Here is a 17,724-nt window from a genome sequence, read left to right on the forward strand (position 1 = left end):
TGAGACACCTGCAGTCATATCTACAGCCAAAGTCCCTTTGGCAGACACTTTGGATAAGGTGTGGTTTGATCCGGCAAACAGAAAAATCTATAAAACCACCTTGTTCAAATAAAACTGAGAAAAGAGCAGGATATTTACCATAAAGTGCATGTTGAAATATTTTTATGAATTATGCAAGCAGGAGGAATAGAAAGGATGCACAAATGCAATGCATATGGTGCAAGAAAATGTGAAATTACTATTTCAAGTTGTTATTGCCAGGCCCGCTTATAAGTAAGAAAAAAATGTCACACTATTTTTCCAGTGGTATCATATAAAGGAAATCGCGTCATCTAGTGGACATACCACTTCTGCTGTTTAACCAAGATGAGTATACCTTTTGAAAAGTGAGGAAATAATGTATCTTCTTCCTTTTTTTTTTTTTTTTTTTTTTTTTTTAAATTACCATAAGAAAAATAAATCCAAATGATCAAAAACAATTTAATCGTTTTTTTTTTTTTACCGTAACATTGTGAAAGGACTTTTCTGAAAAAAAAGTAATGTGTTGAATTTGCAGTTTTTTGAATGTGATGTATATAACGTGATATAAATAACTTTTTATTACCAGATTCGTAACTATGGAAAACAGTGTGATAAAATGCAAAGTATAAAGAGATAAAGTGCACGTAATAATAAATACTTATTATTTATTAATATATAAACAACATGGATAATAATACTTATAATTAATTATTCAATTATTAATAATTGACATTTTTGAACCATCTTAATTTTATGAAATAAAATTAGTTGAGCATCCACAACATCTGAAAGCGTGTATTAAAGATTTCCGTACATTTTGTAGTTTTATTTATTTATTTATTTTTAAACAATTTACAGTGAATTTCATATATGTTTGAGTTCACGGAAAATACATAACTGTAAGAGAAAAATCTAGGTAACTTTGCTACAAGTAATTTCTAGCGACTTTTATTTTGACGTTACAAGGAAGTGATTCAGGGTTCTTCTATTCGTGCAGTTCATTGGTCTTTCAGCAGTGTCGCGTGTGCTGATTGGTCAGTTGTGTATGTACGTGTCAGTGGAGTTGTAAACTTGAGCTGCATCGCAAGCATGGAGTAGCTTTAGGTATAGTTTTATCAAAATAACGACAACCACGGTTGCAATGGAGGTAAAACAAAATATTCTTTGGTTAAAATTAAGTGTCACCATTATTTAAGTCTTGCTCTCTTTGTGTACGGACAAGCTATTCAAGAATATACTCTAATTGTGCATCAATGCATACTTCTGTTTTTATTAATATGAAGCCTGAATTATTTACTTGGCTTACATCTTTTCATTGTCTTTCCATTAAGATTATAAGACCATAATAATGTGCAAAAAGTTACCGTGAGTGTTGTGTATACTGTAATTTACCTTTGTTATAAAAATCTGTTTTAATAGAGCATCCAGAATGTCCCAATTGACATCCAGACCAGTAAACTCTTAGGTAAGACTGTTATGCATACACAAGTCTTAAACATATGGTGCTGTAGCTTGACTTCTGTACACAGTAGTTTAGATCTTGCACAAAGATCTATTTAATATTTAGTTTTTGTCTCCATCATTCAGACTGGCTGGTGGACCGGAGGCACTGCACACTGAAATGGCAAAGTGCAGTGATGACAATTAGAGAGAAAATCAATGCTGCCATTCAGGATATGCCAGAGAATGAGGAGATCAAACAGCTGCTCTCTGGATCATGTATAACAAAATAAAATAAAAAAAGCATTATAATAATACAAACATACTTATATTTGTTTGAATGTTATTGCTCATATATTGTTCCTTTTGCAGATATCCACTATTTCCATTGCTTAAGAATAATCGAAATATTAAAAGGAACAGAAGCGTCCACCAAAAATATTTTTGGCAGATATTCATCACAAAGGATGAAGGTGATGATGTATCTCTCTGCTGTTTATTATTCTTTTAATGTGTCATTTATTGCTGTATGTAGTAAAAATAATACGCTATATATATTTTATGTCAACAGGATTGGCAAGAAATAGTGTCCCTGTATGAAAAAGATAATGTCTATTTAGGTAAACAATCATCATTTAATTGTTTAAGCCATTTTTTTTAAGTTACCCAAACACAGTGATGTGATTGTGTGTATGTGTGTCTTTATCCCCAGCTGAAGTGGCCAGTATTTTGATTCGTAGTGTAAGTTATGAAGGTCCAGCTTTGAGGAAGCAGGTGTCTAAAGCTCAGCAGCTGCAGCAGGAGTTGAGCCGACGAGAACTGGAGTGTCAGAGCGGTGCCACCGACATGAGGGAACGCTATTATGCTGCCTGTAAACAGTATGGGATACAGGTTAGACAACAAATAATTAAATTTTATTTTGCATCGTTTGATGCTGATTACCGATACTGACTTATAATATTTCACAGGGGGAAAATGTGGCAAGGGAGTTACAAGCACTCGTTACGGATCTGCCTGTAGTTTTAGAAGAAACCGGTAAAAAAGCATCCTGTCTGGACGAAGCAATAAAATTTTACGCAGCCTTCGTAAACTTTGTTAGTGACTGGTGAGTGTGACTTCCTGTCATTTCTAATGCTGCATTGATTGACCTTTAGACACCCGAAATCATGCCTGTGATTGAACTCCAACATGACCCTTATATGATGTTCGTCTAAGTGCAATTTTACTTCTTTTTTTTTTTTTTAGGTCTGAAGAAGTCCTGCCCTCTCTAAGATTTGTCCACAAGAAAGGAAACACAACTGTATATGAGTGGAAGACAGGAAATGTGCCCACGGTTGTAGAGAGACCTGTGATGGAGGAAGCCCCACCTGATGTTGTTGCAGAGGAGACTGTAAGTGTGATAATATGACTCCATGAGTTGAGGTTTAAGCCTCTATCTGTCATCTATCTATCATTCTTGTTTTGTGCAGATTGACTGGGGTGACCTTGGTGGTGGTACTGAAAAGGTGGATTTTGGGATCTCTGTTGAGGGTGGTGTGAACTGGGGTATTAGCCTCGAGTCTGGCACAGAGGTAAGAGCCTTAAATATATAGTACAAATAAAAAGTCTTTGGTTATCACATTTTGAAACAGAATTAAACAGTCTACCAATCAACTTCAGGAAACCAGTGCTGGTGGTGTTGACTGGGGAGACTCTGAATCTACACCTGTGGAAATTGAAATTGTGGATGTTGGCACAGACTGTAAGTGTGTTGGGATTTACTGAAATTAAATGTTGATAACTGTACTTAACATTAAGAATTTGTTATAAATGTACACTGCTTTTAAAAAGTTTGAGGTCAATATATTTTTATTCAGGATGCATTAAACTGATGTAAAGTGCCAATAAGACATCAATAATGTTGCAAAAGATTTTCAAATAAATGTGGCTCTTTTGAACTTTTTATTAATCAAAGAATCTCGAATAAAAAAATAGTTTCATGGTTTCTTTAATATATATATATATATATATATATATATATATATATATTTGTAAAGAAACGTGAAAATATTTTCAACTTGAACTTTTCATATACAGTATGTACACAGTGCCCTCCAAAAGTATTGGGACAGTGAGGCCAATTCCTTTATTTTTGCTGTAGACTGAAAACATTTGGGTTTGACATCAAAAGATGAATATGAGATGAGAGATTAACATTCAGCTTTTATTTACACAACTTAGAAGATAGCACCTTTTGTTTGAACCCACCCATTTTTCATGTTACCAAAAGTATTGGAACAGATAGAATTAACATAGATTAAAGTGAAAAAGCCTTAATATTTAGTTGCAAATCCTTTGCTTTCAATAACTGCATCAAGCCTGTGACCCATTGACATCACCAAACTTTTGCATTCTTCTTTTGTGATGCTTTTCCAGGCTTTCACCGCAGCCTCTTTCAGTTCTGGGGGGGTTACTCCCTTCAGTCCCTTCTTTAGCAGGTAAAATGCATACTCTACAGGGTTTAAGTGTGGAGATTGACTTGGCCAGTCTAAAACCTTCCACTTCTTGCCCCTGATGAACTCCTTTGTTGTTTTGGCACTATGTTTTGGGTCATTATCTTGCTGTATGATGAAGGATCTCCCAATCAGTTTGGTTGCATCTTTCTGTAAATTGTCAGACAAAATATTTCTGTAGACTTCTTTCTGTAGAGTTAATTTTGCTGCTGCCATCATGTTACATCATTAATGAAGATTAATGAGCCTGTCCCAGAAGAAGCGATGAAAGCCCAAGCCATTACATTACTTGTGTAATGTGTACTATAATGTACACCTGTGTACACTGTGTTTCAGATGAGCTTGTATGTTTGGGATCATGAGCAGATCCTTTCTTTCTCCAAACTTTAGCCTTTCCATCACTTTGGTCCATAAAATCAGTCCATAAAACCTTGTCCCAGAATTTTTGAGGCTCGTCTGCTATTCTTCTTGCTAATGAGTGTTTTGCATCTTCTGGTGTAGCCTCTGTACTTTTGTTCATGAAGTCTTCTGCGAACAGTAGATTGTGATACCTTCACTCCTGCCCTCTGGAGGTTGTTGCTGATGTCACTAACAGTTGTTTTAGGGTCCTTCTTTACAGCTGTCACAATATTTCTGTCATCAACTGCAGATGTTTTCCTTGATCTACCCGTTTGAGGTGTGTTACTTAGTACACCAGTGGTTTCTTTCTTCCTCAGGAGATTTCAAATGGTTGTACTTGCTATTGCTAGTGTTTGTGCAATGGTTTGATTGATGTTTCATCTTCTCTCAGCTTCACAATTGCTCGTTTTTCACTCATAGACACCTCTCTGGTTTTCATGTTGGTTACACGTCTAACTAACTATAAATGCAGTCTGCACGGATCTGAAACTGAGCGCAGACATTCAGTGATATTTATTGTTTGAATAATGAATTAATAGGACACACCAGGGCAACAAAACACACCTGTCAGTCACATGTTCCAATACTTTTGGTAACATGAAAAATGGGTGGGTTCAAACAAAAGGTGCTATCTTCTAAGATGTGTATCAGATCCAGATGAAAATACCTGTAAATAAAAGCTGAAATGTTAATCTCTCATCTCATATTCATCTTTTGATGTCAAACCCAAATGTTTACAGTCTACAGCAAAAATAAAGGAATTGGCCTCACTGTTCCAATACTTTTGGAGGGCACTGTGTGTAAATATATATATATATATATATAGAGAGAGAGAGAGAGAGTAAAGAAACCATTTTTTTTTTTCAGGATTCTTTTATATATTGTTTTTAAGAGTGATTTCCAAAGGACCACGAGACAACAAAAAAAATTACATTATAAAATGTTACAATAGAAAAGTTTTTTTTCTTAAAATAAATGCAGCATTGGTGAACATAAATGACTTACTTTAAAAGCATTAAAAAAAAAATCAAATAATATCAAAAATATTATTTGATCTGCAAACTGGTAAAATTATAGAATTACCGACAGGCACACATAATCGTATTAAAAACATATTTATATCCATTCTGTAAATACACATTACAATCAGCGTGCATAATGCACAACTCCAAAGTCTGCAGATTTCATCTGGATTTGGGTATTGTGCTGAATAATTTTACTTTTGCAGGTCCTGATGGTGTTGCCAGAGGTGAAGATGCACTTTCTCTTCTAGAAAACTCACAGACACGTGGCCAGTTCATCAATGAGCTGAAGGAGGTACAACAACATCTCATTGTTACAAGTATTAGACAGAATGTTTAGTCCTCACCCAAGCCAAAATCATTTTTTTTGTGTTTCTGTGGGTCAGTTGGAAATGTTCCTGTGTCAGCGGCTCAGTGAGATGCATGAAGAAGATGACTTGGTGACCATGAGTCAGTTCCAGCTCGCTCCCTCAGTGATCCAGGCCCAGACTCCCGTGTGTGTAGAGGCCATGCTGGCAGACGTGCGTGACCTGCTAAACGGGCTCACCTCAGTACGAATGCAGCACCTCTTCATGATCCAGGCGTCACCACGGTAACTACACACTCAAAGCTTTCAAATGCAGAAGTGCATTTTAAATCTGTCATATCAGCTTATCTGAAAGGAATTGTTCACCCTAAAATGAAAATTTGTTGAAAATGTACTCTCCTTCCAGCCATCCAAGATGTAGATGAGTTTCTTAATTTGAAAAGATTTGGAGAAATGTAGCATTACATCACTTGCTCACCAATGGATCCTCTTTAATGAATGGGTGCTGTCAGAATGAGAGTCCAGACTGCTGATAAAAACATCACAGTAATCCACAATACTGCTCCGGCTCACCAATAAACATCTTGTGCAGCTGAAAGCTGTGTTTGTAAGAAAGAAATCCATCATTGGGACATTCTTAAAGGGATAGTTCACCCAAAAATGAAAATTTTGTCATTAATTACCCTCATGTCGTTCCAAACCTTCATTCATCTTCGGAACACAATTTAAGATACTTTTGTTGAAATCTGAGCGCTTTCTGTCCCTACTGAAATGTTCCCAGGCCCAGAAACATAGTAAGGGAAAGGGAAGTGGTGTGTGGCCAAGTATGGTAACCCATACTCGGAATTTGTGCTCTACATTTAACCCATCCAAGTAGTGAACACAGTAGTGAACATACACCCAGGGAGCAGTTGGGGGTTCGGTGCCTTGCTCAAGGGTCTCACCTCAGTCGTGGTATCGAAGGTGGAGAGAGTGTTGGTTATTCACTCCCCCCACCTACAATCCCTGCCGGACCTGAGACTCGAACCCACGACCTTCAGGTTACTAGTCCAACTCTCTATCCATTAGGCCACGACTGCCATTGAGTCATTAAGGAGATAGGTAAACAAACACAGTCCATGTGACATCAGTGGTTCAAACGTAATTTTACGAAGCTGTGTGAATACTTTTTGTTCGCAAAGAAAACAAAATTAATTACTTTATTTAACAATTCTTCTACTCCAAATCACATTTTCCACCATTATCCCTCTGCATGTAAACAATAGGGTGTCGCGAAGAAGAATTGTTGATGAAAGTCATTTTTGTTTTCTTTGCACACAAAAAGTATTCTCATACCTTCGTAAAATTGTGGTTCACCTAATGATGTCACATTAGAAACTTACTATGTTTCTGGGTCTGGGAACATTTCAGTTGCATTGCAGTCTATGCAGGGTCAGAAATTTGGGTTCCAAAGATGAACAAAATTCTTATGGGTTTGGAATGACATGAGGGTGAGTAGTTAATAACAGAATTAAAACTTTTCAATTTCTTCCAGTAAAAATATGAGTCCACTATCAATAATAATTGCTTTCTCCTGTGAATCAGTAGAGAAATATGCACAGATCAAGTATTGATCAATCATTATTATGGCTTATGGATTAATTGATGGACTGGAGTTTTGTGGATTATTGTGATGTTTTTATCAGCTGTTTGGACTCTCATTCTGATGGCACCCATTCACTGCAGAGGATCCATAGCAAGTGATGTAATGCTAAATTTCTCCAAAACTGTTTAGATGAAAAAGCAAACTCATCGGCATCTTAGATGGCCTGAGGATGAGTAAATTTTCATTTAATGAATTATTCCTTGAAGCCATTAGTCACATAACAAACAAAAATCTAATCTTTCATTGGATAATACGAATTTAAAATGGGGGAAATACATTATGAAATGTTTTTCTCTAATACACATTGGCCACGATTAATGTCACCCTTTTATTCAATACTTTTTGAAACCTCCATTTTCCAGTTTAACAGCTCTAAATTTTCTCCTATAATGCCTGATGAGGTAAGAGAACACCTGACAGGAGATCAGAGACCATTCCTTCATCCAGAATCACTCCAGACCCTTTAGATTCACAGCTCCATGTTGGTGCTTCTCAGAGGTGGAAAGAGTACGGAAATATTTTACTTAAGTAAAAGTACCATTACATTAATGAAATTTTACTTAAGTATAAGTACCAGTCTAAAAATCTACTCAAGTAAAAGTAAAAAGTAGCTCATTTAAAATTTACTCAGAGTAAAAATTACTTAGTTACTTTTTAACAGTGGGAGGGACGCAAAATGGGATAGGCCAAGGGTGTCAAACTCAGTTCCTGGAGGGCCTCAGCCCTACACAGTATAGATATAACCCAAATTAAACACATCTGATCCAGCTAATCTAATCATTTAGGCTTATTTGAAAACTACATGGTGTGTGTGTGTTGGAGCAGGTTTGGAACTAAACTCTGCAGGGCTGTGGTCCTCAGGAACCGAGTTTGATACCCCTGGGATAGACCTATAAATCTCAAACTAGTTGTTTTTAATTAAAGGAATTATAAGACATTTGGGCTGTTACCAGGCAAATTAAATCGGTATCAACAAAATTAATCTTTGCAATGCAGAGGAAACGCAGACGCTTCGTCTGAAGTGACATTCAGATGTATTTACACACTGTTTAATGCAGGACATGAATGCATTTAACCTGCAGTTACAAATGCAGAAATAATGTTTTGATATACAAGACATAAAATGTTGAATACTCATTTGAAATTATATACCAAAAAAAAAGATACTTTAAATGTGAAATTAAAACCACCAGTAGGTGCCACCAAGTCACTGGTAATAAGTGAGTCATTGCGACTGAACCGAATCATTTAAAGAGTTGATTCATTCAGGAACGAAACACCATCATGTTGCTCAGAGACGCAAAACAGTGCTGTGGCTGTGTTTGGGATTATTTTTGTTGTCAAAATAAAACAAAAACAGGCAATATGGTGTCTAAAACGCAAGTCTCTTTTAATTAACTTCTTGGTTTATTGAACTGTTGTAAAAAAATACATTTAAAAAAATCTGTAATCATGCTGATTTTTGGAGAAAAATGGCACTCTTTGTGTGATTTATTGATTTACTATATACAATGATATAAATATAAATTTTCTGCCCCTATATCTTCAATTTTGTGATCACTTTAAATGCATTTTAACAGACTGAATCGCGCAGTGAATCTAAATGCGCGCGCGCACTAGTCTAATCTAGACTTCACTGCACTCTGTAGGAATGTTTGGTTTGGTTTTTGGCTAAATACTGATCATGTCAGAGCGCATAATGTGTTTTAAAATGTAGCGAAGTACAATACTTCAAACAAAATATACTTAAGTAAAAGTTAAATTACAGATTAAAAAAATTACTTAAATAGAAGTACACAAAAAAGCTACTCAATTACAGTAACGCGAGTAAATGTAATTCGTTACTTTCCACCTCTGGTGCTTTTTATCTTCAGTTCACCTCACTCATTTTCTACAGGGTCCAGGTCAGAGGACTGGAATGGCCATAGCAGAAGGTTGGTTTTGTGCTCAGTGACCCATTTTTGTGTTGTTTTTGAGGTTTGTGTTTGGATTATTGTACGGTTGGAAGATCCAAACATGGCCCATTATAAGATTTCTAACAGAGTCAGTCACTTATTGATTTTTTTTATCTGTTGGTATTTGATAGAATCCATGATGCCATGTGTCTAAACAAGATGTCCAGGACCTCCAGCTGAAATATAGGTCCACATCATCAAAAATACAGCAGTATATTTCATTGTACACATGGGGTACTTTTTATCCCTGTGTTCACCAAACCCATCTTGAGTGTTTGCAGCTAAAAAGCTCATTTTCCAGCCATGTCTGATAACTGAATATGCTGGAGTTTGTTTTTGGATGAGTTAGGAGAATTTTTCTTGACCCTCCCCAACAACATGTGGTGATGTAGGTGCTGTTTGACTATTTTTTTTTTTTTTTTTTTTTAAGATTTTCTGACCCCGAGACTCAACTATTTTCTGCAATTCTCCATCTGTGGTCCTTGGAGAGTCTTTAGCCACTCAAACTCTCCTTCTCACCGTGCATTAGGACGATATAGACACACGTCCTCTTCTGAACCAAAAACAACTGATAACAGCTCTCAGTGATATGTGTCGGGTCCCCGCTATATTAGCAGCAACATTCACAAATGTTTACAGAACAAGCGGGAACCCAGTGTGCCTGTAGCCTCCTCTATCTCTGTTTTATTAAGCAATAGAAAGTCTAAGACCTTCTCAAGCCGTACGGCTATCCCATCTAACCTGCGGCCTATAATGCATCAATCTAAGATTGCTGTAGAGACAAAATGTAATTCCATCAAGTTAGCATTTTTAAACATTCGCTCACTTAAAAATAAATCATTTCTGATCAACGATTTAATAACCACAAACAACCTGGATTTTATGTTTTTAAATGAAACATGGTTAGAAGACAGCTGCAGTGCAACAGTCCTTCATGAAACAGCCCCTCCTAACTTTAATTTTATAAGTGTCTGCAGGACTGTTAGGAGAGGTGGAGGTGTAGCTGCTCTGTTTAAAGATGTTTATCAGTGCAAGCAAATGTCATTTGGTCAGTATTCATCTTTTGAATACCTAGGTATTGTGCTGAAAGGTGCTCCACGCACCCTGTTTATCATTATTTACAGGCCTCCAAAATATTCTCCAGCCTTTGTTGATGATTTCACTGAACTGTTATCAATGATTTCCTCAGAGTTTGACTGTTTTGCTATTGCAGGGGATTTTAATATTCACATAGATAATGCAGAAATCAAAACTACAAAAGAAATTATAACTGTTTTAAACACTTTTGACCTGAGTCAGCATGTGCACGGACCCACACACAATCGTGGACACACCCTAGATTTACTCATCAGTAGAGGTCTAAACATCTCATCCATTGTAATCAAGGATGTAGCACTATCTGATCACTTCTGTATTTTCTTTGATATATTGATCTCGGTCACCACTGAATCTAGATCTGTCTCTATCAGAAAGAGATGCATTAACGAGAACACTAGTGCGCTATTTATGGAGGCAATATCATTAACACAAAGCATTTCTGCAGACTCTGTTGATCTTCTCCTGGAGTCATTTAACTCAAAAATTAAGAATGTTATTGATGATATTGCCCCGATAAAGGTCAGCAAGAAGACGGGGAAACAGAAATCAATTTGGAGAAAATCAACAGCAGTTCAGAGCATGAAAAGACAATGCAGAAAAGCTGAGCGGATGTGGCGGAAGACGAAACTCGAAATTCACTATAGCATCTATAAAGACAGCCTTCATGCTTTCAATGTGGAACTAGCCACAGCTAGACAGACTTTCTTTTCAAACCTTATAAACAGTAACTTAAACAACACTCGCACTCTTTTTGCGACTGTTGAGAGACTGACAAACCCCCCAAGTCAGATTCCCAGTGAAATGCTCTCCGACAGCAAATGCAATGAGTTTGCTTCCTTCTTTTCTGAGAAGATCAATAATATCAGAAAGGCGATTGGCACATCCTCAAGTTATGCAGAGGTCACACAGATTCGACCGCAATTTCAAAAAGAAGTGACTATGTGTGTTTTTAAAGAAATTGATAACAAAATTTTGGAAGAAATAGTACAGCACCTTAAATCTTCAACCTGCTATCTTGACACACTTCCCACATCCTTTTTCAAAAATGTGCTAAACTGTTTAGAAGCTGATCTCTTAGAAGTGGTGAATGCCTCACTTCTTTCTGGGACTTTTCCAAACTCCCTCAAAACTGCAGTTGTTAAGCCCTTTCTGAAAAAGCGCAATCTTGATAACACCATGTTGAGCAACTATAGACCCATATCAAATCTTCCTTTCATAGGTAAGATTATTGAAAAGGTAGTTTTTAATCAGCTGAACTACTACTTAAACTCAAATGGATACCTGGACAATTTTCAATCTGGTTTCCGAGCGCATCACAGCACAGAGACAGCACTCATTAAGATAATAAATGATATTCGCGTCAATTCTGATTCTGGCAAAATATCAGTGCTGGTACTACTAGATCTTAGTGCTGCGTTTGACACTGTCGATCATAACATACTTTTAGAGAGACTGGAAAACTGGGTCGGGCTTTCTGGGATGGCACTCAAATGGTTCAGGTCATACTTAGAAGGGAGAGGTTATTATGTGAGTATAGGAGAGCATAAGTCTAAGTGGACGGCCATGACATGTGGAGTCCCACAAGGCTCAATTCTTGCACCGCTCTTGTTTAACCTGTATATGCTCCCACTAAGTCAGATAATGAGGAAGAACCAAATTGCCTATCACAGCTATGCTGATGATACTCAGATTTACCTAGCCTTATCTCCAAATGACTACAGCCCCATTGACTCCCTCTGCCAATGCATTGATGAAATTAACAGTTGGATGTGCCAGAACTTTCTTCGGTTAAACAAGGAGAAAACTGAAGTCATTGCATTTGGAAACAAAGATGAAGTTCTCAAGGTGAATGCATACCTTGACTCTAGGGGTCAAACAACGAAAAATCAAGTCAGAAATCTTGGGGTGATTCTGGAGACAGACCTTAGTTTCAGTAGTCATGTCAAAGCAATAACTAAATCAGCATACTATCATCTCAAAAATATTGCAAGAATTAGATGTTTTGTCTCCAATCAAGACTTGGAGAAACTTGTTCATGCCTTTATCACCAGCAGGGTGGATTACTGTAATGGTCTCCTCACCGGCCTTCCCAAGAAGACCATTAGACAACTGCAGCTCATCCAGAACGCTGCTGCCAGGATTCTGACTAGAACCAGAAAATCTGAGCATATCACACCAGTCCTCAGGTCCTTACACTGGCTTCCAGTTACATTTAGGATTGATTTTAAAGTACTTTTACTCGTTTATAAGTCACTCAATGGCCTAGGACCTAAATATATTGCTGATATGCTCACTGAATATAAACCAAACAGACCACTCAGATCATTAGGATCGAGTCAGTTAGAAATACCAAGGGTTCACACAAAACAAGGGGAGTCTGCTTTTAGCTATTATGCGGCCCGCAGCTGGAACCAGCTTCCAGAAGAGATCAGATGTGCTAAAACATTAGCTACATTTAAATCAAGACTCAAAACTCATCTGTTTAACTGTGCATTTGAATGAGCACTGTGCTATATGTCCGAACTGACTGCAATACATTTTATGTATAATCATTTTCTTTAAATTTATTTTAAATCATTTTCTATATCATTTTAAAATTCCTTGTTTTTATTATTCTTATTTCCATGTTTTTATTGATTTTAATGTCTATTTCACTTTCTTTTATGTAAAGCACTTTGAATTACCACTGTGTATGAAATGTGCTATATAAATAAACTTGCCTTGCCTTGCCTTGCCTTGCCTTGCCTAGGCAGTTTCGTAACATTTTATGTTGATTGGAAATTCTTAATTATTGCCCTGATGGTGGAAAAGGGGATTTTCACTGCTCTAGCTCTTTTCTTAAAGCCACTTCACTAATTTGTGAAGCTCAATTATCTTTTGCTGCACATCAGAAATATATTCTTTGGTTTTTCTCATTGTGATGGCTGATTAAGGGAATTTGGGCTTTGTTTTCCCTCCTATTTATATTTCTGTGAAACAGCAAACCATGGCTGGATAATTTCATGTTCATAATCACCCTGGAGTGCTCAAAATTGTGAATATGAATGGGAATATACTTCAGAGATATTTTACTCATAAGAATTATCCAATGAAAGGTTAGATTTTTGTGAATTTTGAAAATAAAAGATCAAAAGGATTAACAATGCAGATTAATTTTCACAGCCGCCTTTGATCATATTTACCAAGGGTGCTGATATTTTTGGCCATGACTGTATATATAGTTTTAATGTTGATGTAGCTGAGATCTAGTAGTCAGATAATGATAAATCTGGTGTTGTGTATGTTTGTGTCTCAGCTACGTGGAGCGTGTTTCAGAGTTACTGCGGCAGAAAATCAAGCAGGCTGATATCTTGGTGTTAAAGCGTGGCACGCTGGCTGAAAAACGACAGGAAGCTCTGGAAGAACAGGCCAAGCTGGAGCCCCGCATTGATCTGCTGGCTGCTCGTACCAAGGAGCTCCAGAAACTGGTACAGCAACCTGTTAAAATGATGTGTTTGTGGATTTGTTTCAGTACATGTTTATCATAGTATATTTATCCTATTACAGCAGTATATGGTATAGTCCTGATACTTTCTCACTCATTTACTTTCCTCTCTCTGCAAAAGTGAAACTGGCACCCTAGCAAACCTTCAAGTTCCTGTTCACACGCTTCCCCTCTTTGCAAAAGGAGCCGATGCCTGATAGTGTTAAAGATAAAAAGAAATTAGGCTAATAGAGCAAAAAAGCTAAACTAATGTAGTAAAATGTCATGGTGGACATAACTTGTATTGAAAACTAAACCCTGGACTGGCTGAGAATATGAAAAAAGCTTCCTCTTTATCTGTCTGTCTGTCTCTCACACACAGATTGAAGCTGACATCTCCAAAAGATACAACAACCGGCCTGTCAACCTCATGGGAGTTCATGTGTGACCAAGAAGAGTATTTACATGCTGCACAGATGTATCATTTCATAAATATATTTTTCCCAATTAAATTGGGAAGGTAATTGTTTTGTGGTGATTCCTTTTTGGAGGAATAAAATTGTTGCAATCACAGCGCTTTGAATATTCAAAGAAGGCTGTAAATAACTTGCGCTTACACAGCTGGCCTCATTAATCTGACGTGCTGAATTCAGTAAATGACCAGTACCGTTTTAAGAGGCCAACATTTAAATATACAATTGCTAACCCTAATTTCTGTGAAGAAAAACATGTGGCACTTTCTACTTTCCATGGATTGGCTATCAAAACTCTGAAAGAAACGGTCAGAAAAATTTACATTTTTGCAAACAACGTACAATAAAGTAAAACTTTTTTTTTTAAATAAACTAAATATTAAATGGCTGAATTATCAATGTTTTAAAAACTATATACGAGTCGATTTGACCTGAATCAGCAGACTTTTAAAAAGTTTGAAACGAAATGTTTTGTAGATACCAATTAACCTATGCATACATTGTCTCACACACACGTGTATATATATATATATATATATATATATATATATATATATATATATATATATATATATACACAAAAATGTGAGGGGTGTACTCACTTCTGTGAGAATGTGTAATTATTTTATTATATCTTTTCATGTGACAACACTGAAGAAATGACACTTTGCTACAATGTAAAGTAGTGAGTGTACAGCTTGTATAACAGTGTAAATTTACTGTCCCCTCAAAATAACACAACACACAGCCATTAATGTCTAAACCGCTGGCCACAGAAGTGAGTACACCCCTAAGTGAAAATGTCCAAATTGGGCCCAATTAGCCATTTTCTCTCCCCAGTGTCATGTGACTCGTTAGTCTTACAAGGTCTCAGGTGTTAATGGGGAGCAGGTGTGTTAAATTTGGTGTTATCGCTCTCACTCTCTCATACTGGTCACTGGAAGTTCAACATGGCACCTCATGGCAAAGAACTCTTGAGGATCTGAGAAAAAAATTGTTGCTCTACATAAAGATGACGTAGACTATAAGAAGATTGCCAAGACCCTGAATCTGAGCTGCAGCATGGTGGCCAAGACCATACAGCAGTTTAACAGGACAGGTTCCACTCAGAACAGGCCTCGCCATGGTTGACCAAAGAAGTTGAGTGCACGTGCTCAGCGTCATATCGAGAGGTTGTGTTTGGGAAATAGACGTATGAGTGCTGCCAGCATTGCTGCAGAGGTTGAAGGGGTGGGGGGTCAGCCTGTCAGTGCTCAGATCATATGCCGCACACTGCATCAAATTGGTCCATATGGCTGTCGTCCCAGAAGGAAGCCTCTTCTAAAGATGATGCACAAGAAAGCCCGCAAACAGTTTGCTGAAGACAAGCAGACTAAGGACATGGATTACTGAACCATGTCCTGTGGTCTGATGAGACCAAGATAAACCTATTTGGTTCAGATGGTGTCAAGCATGTGTGGCGGCAACCAGGTGAGGAGTACAAAGACAAGTGTGTCTTGTCTACAGTCAAGCATGGTGGTGGGAGTGTCATGGTCTGGGGCTGCATGAGTGCTGCCGGCACTGGGGAGCTACAGTTCATTGAGGGAACCATGAATGCCAACATGTACTGTGACATACTGAAGCAGAGACTGGGCCGCAGGGCACTATTCCAACATGATAACGTCCCCAAACACACCTCCAAGACGACCACTGCCTTGCTAAAGAAGCTGAGGGTAAAGGTGATGGACTGGCCAAGCATGTCTCCAGACCTAAACCCTATTGAGCATCTGTGGGGCATCCTCAAACAGAAGGTGAAGGAGCGCAAGGTCTCTAACATCCACCAGCTCCATGATGTCGTCATGGAGGAGTGGAAGAGGACTCCGGTGGCAACCTGTGAAGCTCTGGTGAACTCCATGCCCAAGAGGGTTAAGGCAGTGCTGGAATGTAATGGTGGCCACACAAAATAGACACTTTTGGCCAAATTTGGACATTTGTACTTAGGAGTGTACTAACTTTTGTGGCCAGCGGTTTAGACATTAATGGCAGTGTGTTGAGTTATTTTGAGGGGACACAAGTTTACACTGTTATACAACCTGTACACTCACTACTTTACATTGTAGCAAAACGTCATTTCTTCAGTGTTGTGAAAAGATATAAAATATTTACAAAAATGTGAGGGGTGTACTCACTTCTGTGAGATACTGTGTGTGTATATATATACACATGCATGCATACTAACTAGGGGTTACTAGTTTTAAGGCAGAATTTGATAAAAGCACTCAAAGTGCTAAATTAATGCAGTCTAACAGGGTTGCATGCAATTGTGGGGCACAGCTAAATATTAGATTTTTAAATGAATTTAAAAATGTTTTACTACAATAAAATGAATATTTCACTGTCAACAGATCATGATGATTTTAATTTAATCAGAATATAAGGTCAAACGTCTGAGGTGGAATATGCCATATACACCATTTTAAGGGGGAGATAACAGACTGTTGATGCATTTTACTCTTATTTGTGGTATTAAAAAAAAAAAACATTACTGTTGTAATGTTTTTAAAATGTGTGGGGTCATTAAGATTTTTAAGAATTTAATTTATTTCAGCAAGGAGACATTAAACAAAAAGTGTCAGTAAAAAATCCAGAAAAATATCATGGTAGCAGCACAACTGTTTTTAACATTGATAAGAAATCTGTAGCACCAAATTTGCATATTAGAATGATTTCTGAAAGATCATGTGACACTGAAGACTGGAATAACTCAGCTTTGCATCACATGAATAAATAAATTTTAAAACATTAAATAATGTAATGTAGTAATTAAATAATATTTTACAATATTATTGTTTTTACTATATTTTGGATCAAATAAGTGCAGCCTCAGTAAGTATAAGAAATTTCTTTAAAAACATTTAAACAATCTTACCAACCCCAAACTTTTGAAAATTATAGAACATACTGTACCTAGAATGTTTTCCTTGTATAGTCCACCTAAAGATGTATTCTACAGTATAGTAAACATATATTGAAATATAATTACTTTAGAACAGCATCATAGGAATTGCACCTTAACTCATCTAAAAAGACTCTAGCCATACATCTCCCCTGATGTTTTATCACTGTGTTGTCTCTGTTTTGCCCTGGGGCAGCTGGTTTAATCACAAGGCAGAAACACATTATGCTCACAAGATTGAGGATCTAATGGACATCATCTAAGGCAAGGAACAGTGAAGCATTACAGCTCAATTTCAGACCCAAGTTTTATACCACATTGGTATTGTAGACTTTGTGTCGTCGATCATGGCGACATTTAACCAAGATTTTAACCAAGATATTATCTCTGCATTCTCACTTCATTGGTTTGCAAAATGCACACTCATCCATTCTTTCTTTTGTCTGTCTCCGCCTATCCCCCGCTGTCTCTGAT

At 37.1% G+C, this 17,724-nt stretch overlaps 1 protein-coding gene across 1 annotated transcript; it reads left to right on the forward strand.

Moving 5' to 3' along the window:
* Window positions 1-1,077: 1,077 nt before the first annotated feature.
* Window positions 1,078-14,727, forward strand: LOC306857887 (CDK5 regulatory subunit-associated protein 3-like). The gene is made up of 14 exons (XM_079398154.1): window positions 1,078-1,168; window positions 1,441-1,486; window positions 1,609-1,740; window positions 1,834-1,934; window positions 2,033-2,081; window positions 2,174-2,352; window positions 2,430-2,566; window positions 2,707-2,851; window positions 2,931-3,032; window positions 3,121-3,202; window positions 5,581-5,669; window positions 5,761-5,966; window positions 13,675-13,846; window positions 14,225-14,727. The coding sequence occupies exons 1-14, from the start codon at window positions 1,163-1,165 to the stop codon at window positions 14,288-14,290; spliced, it is 1,512 nt and encodes a 503-aa protein (XP_079254280.1). The 5' UTR covers window positions 1,078-1,162; the 3' UTR covers window positions 14,291-14,727.
* The last annotated feature ends 2,997 nt before the right edge of the window (window positions 14,728-17,724 follow it).

The sequence above is a fragment of the Barbus barbus genome (genome assembly GCF_936440315.1).
Source record: "Barbus barbus genome assembly, chromosome: 38".
Lineage (NCBI taxonomy): Eukaryota > Metazoa > Chordata > Actinopteri > Cypriniformes > Cyprinidae > Barbus > Barbus barbus.

What these genes read in the sequence shown, in the direction of transcription:
- LOC306857887 (XM_079398154.1), top strand. An exon ending in AAAAGATAATGTCTATTTAG is followed by an intron (nt 2,082 to 2,173) that starts GTAAACAATCAT and finishes CTTTATCCCCAG; the next exon opens with CTGAAGTGGCCAGTATTTTG. An exon ending in GCCTCGAGTCTGGCACAGAG is followed by an intron (nt 3,033 to 3,120) that starts GTAAGAGCCTTA and finishes AATCAACTTCAG; the next exon opens with GAAACCAGTGCTGGTGGTGT.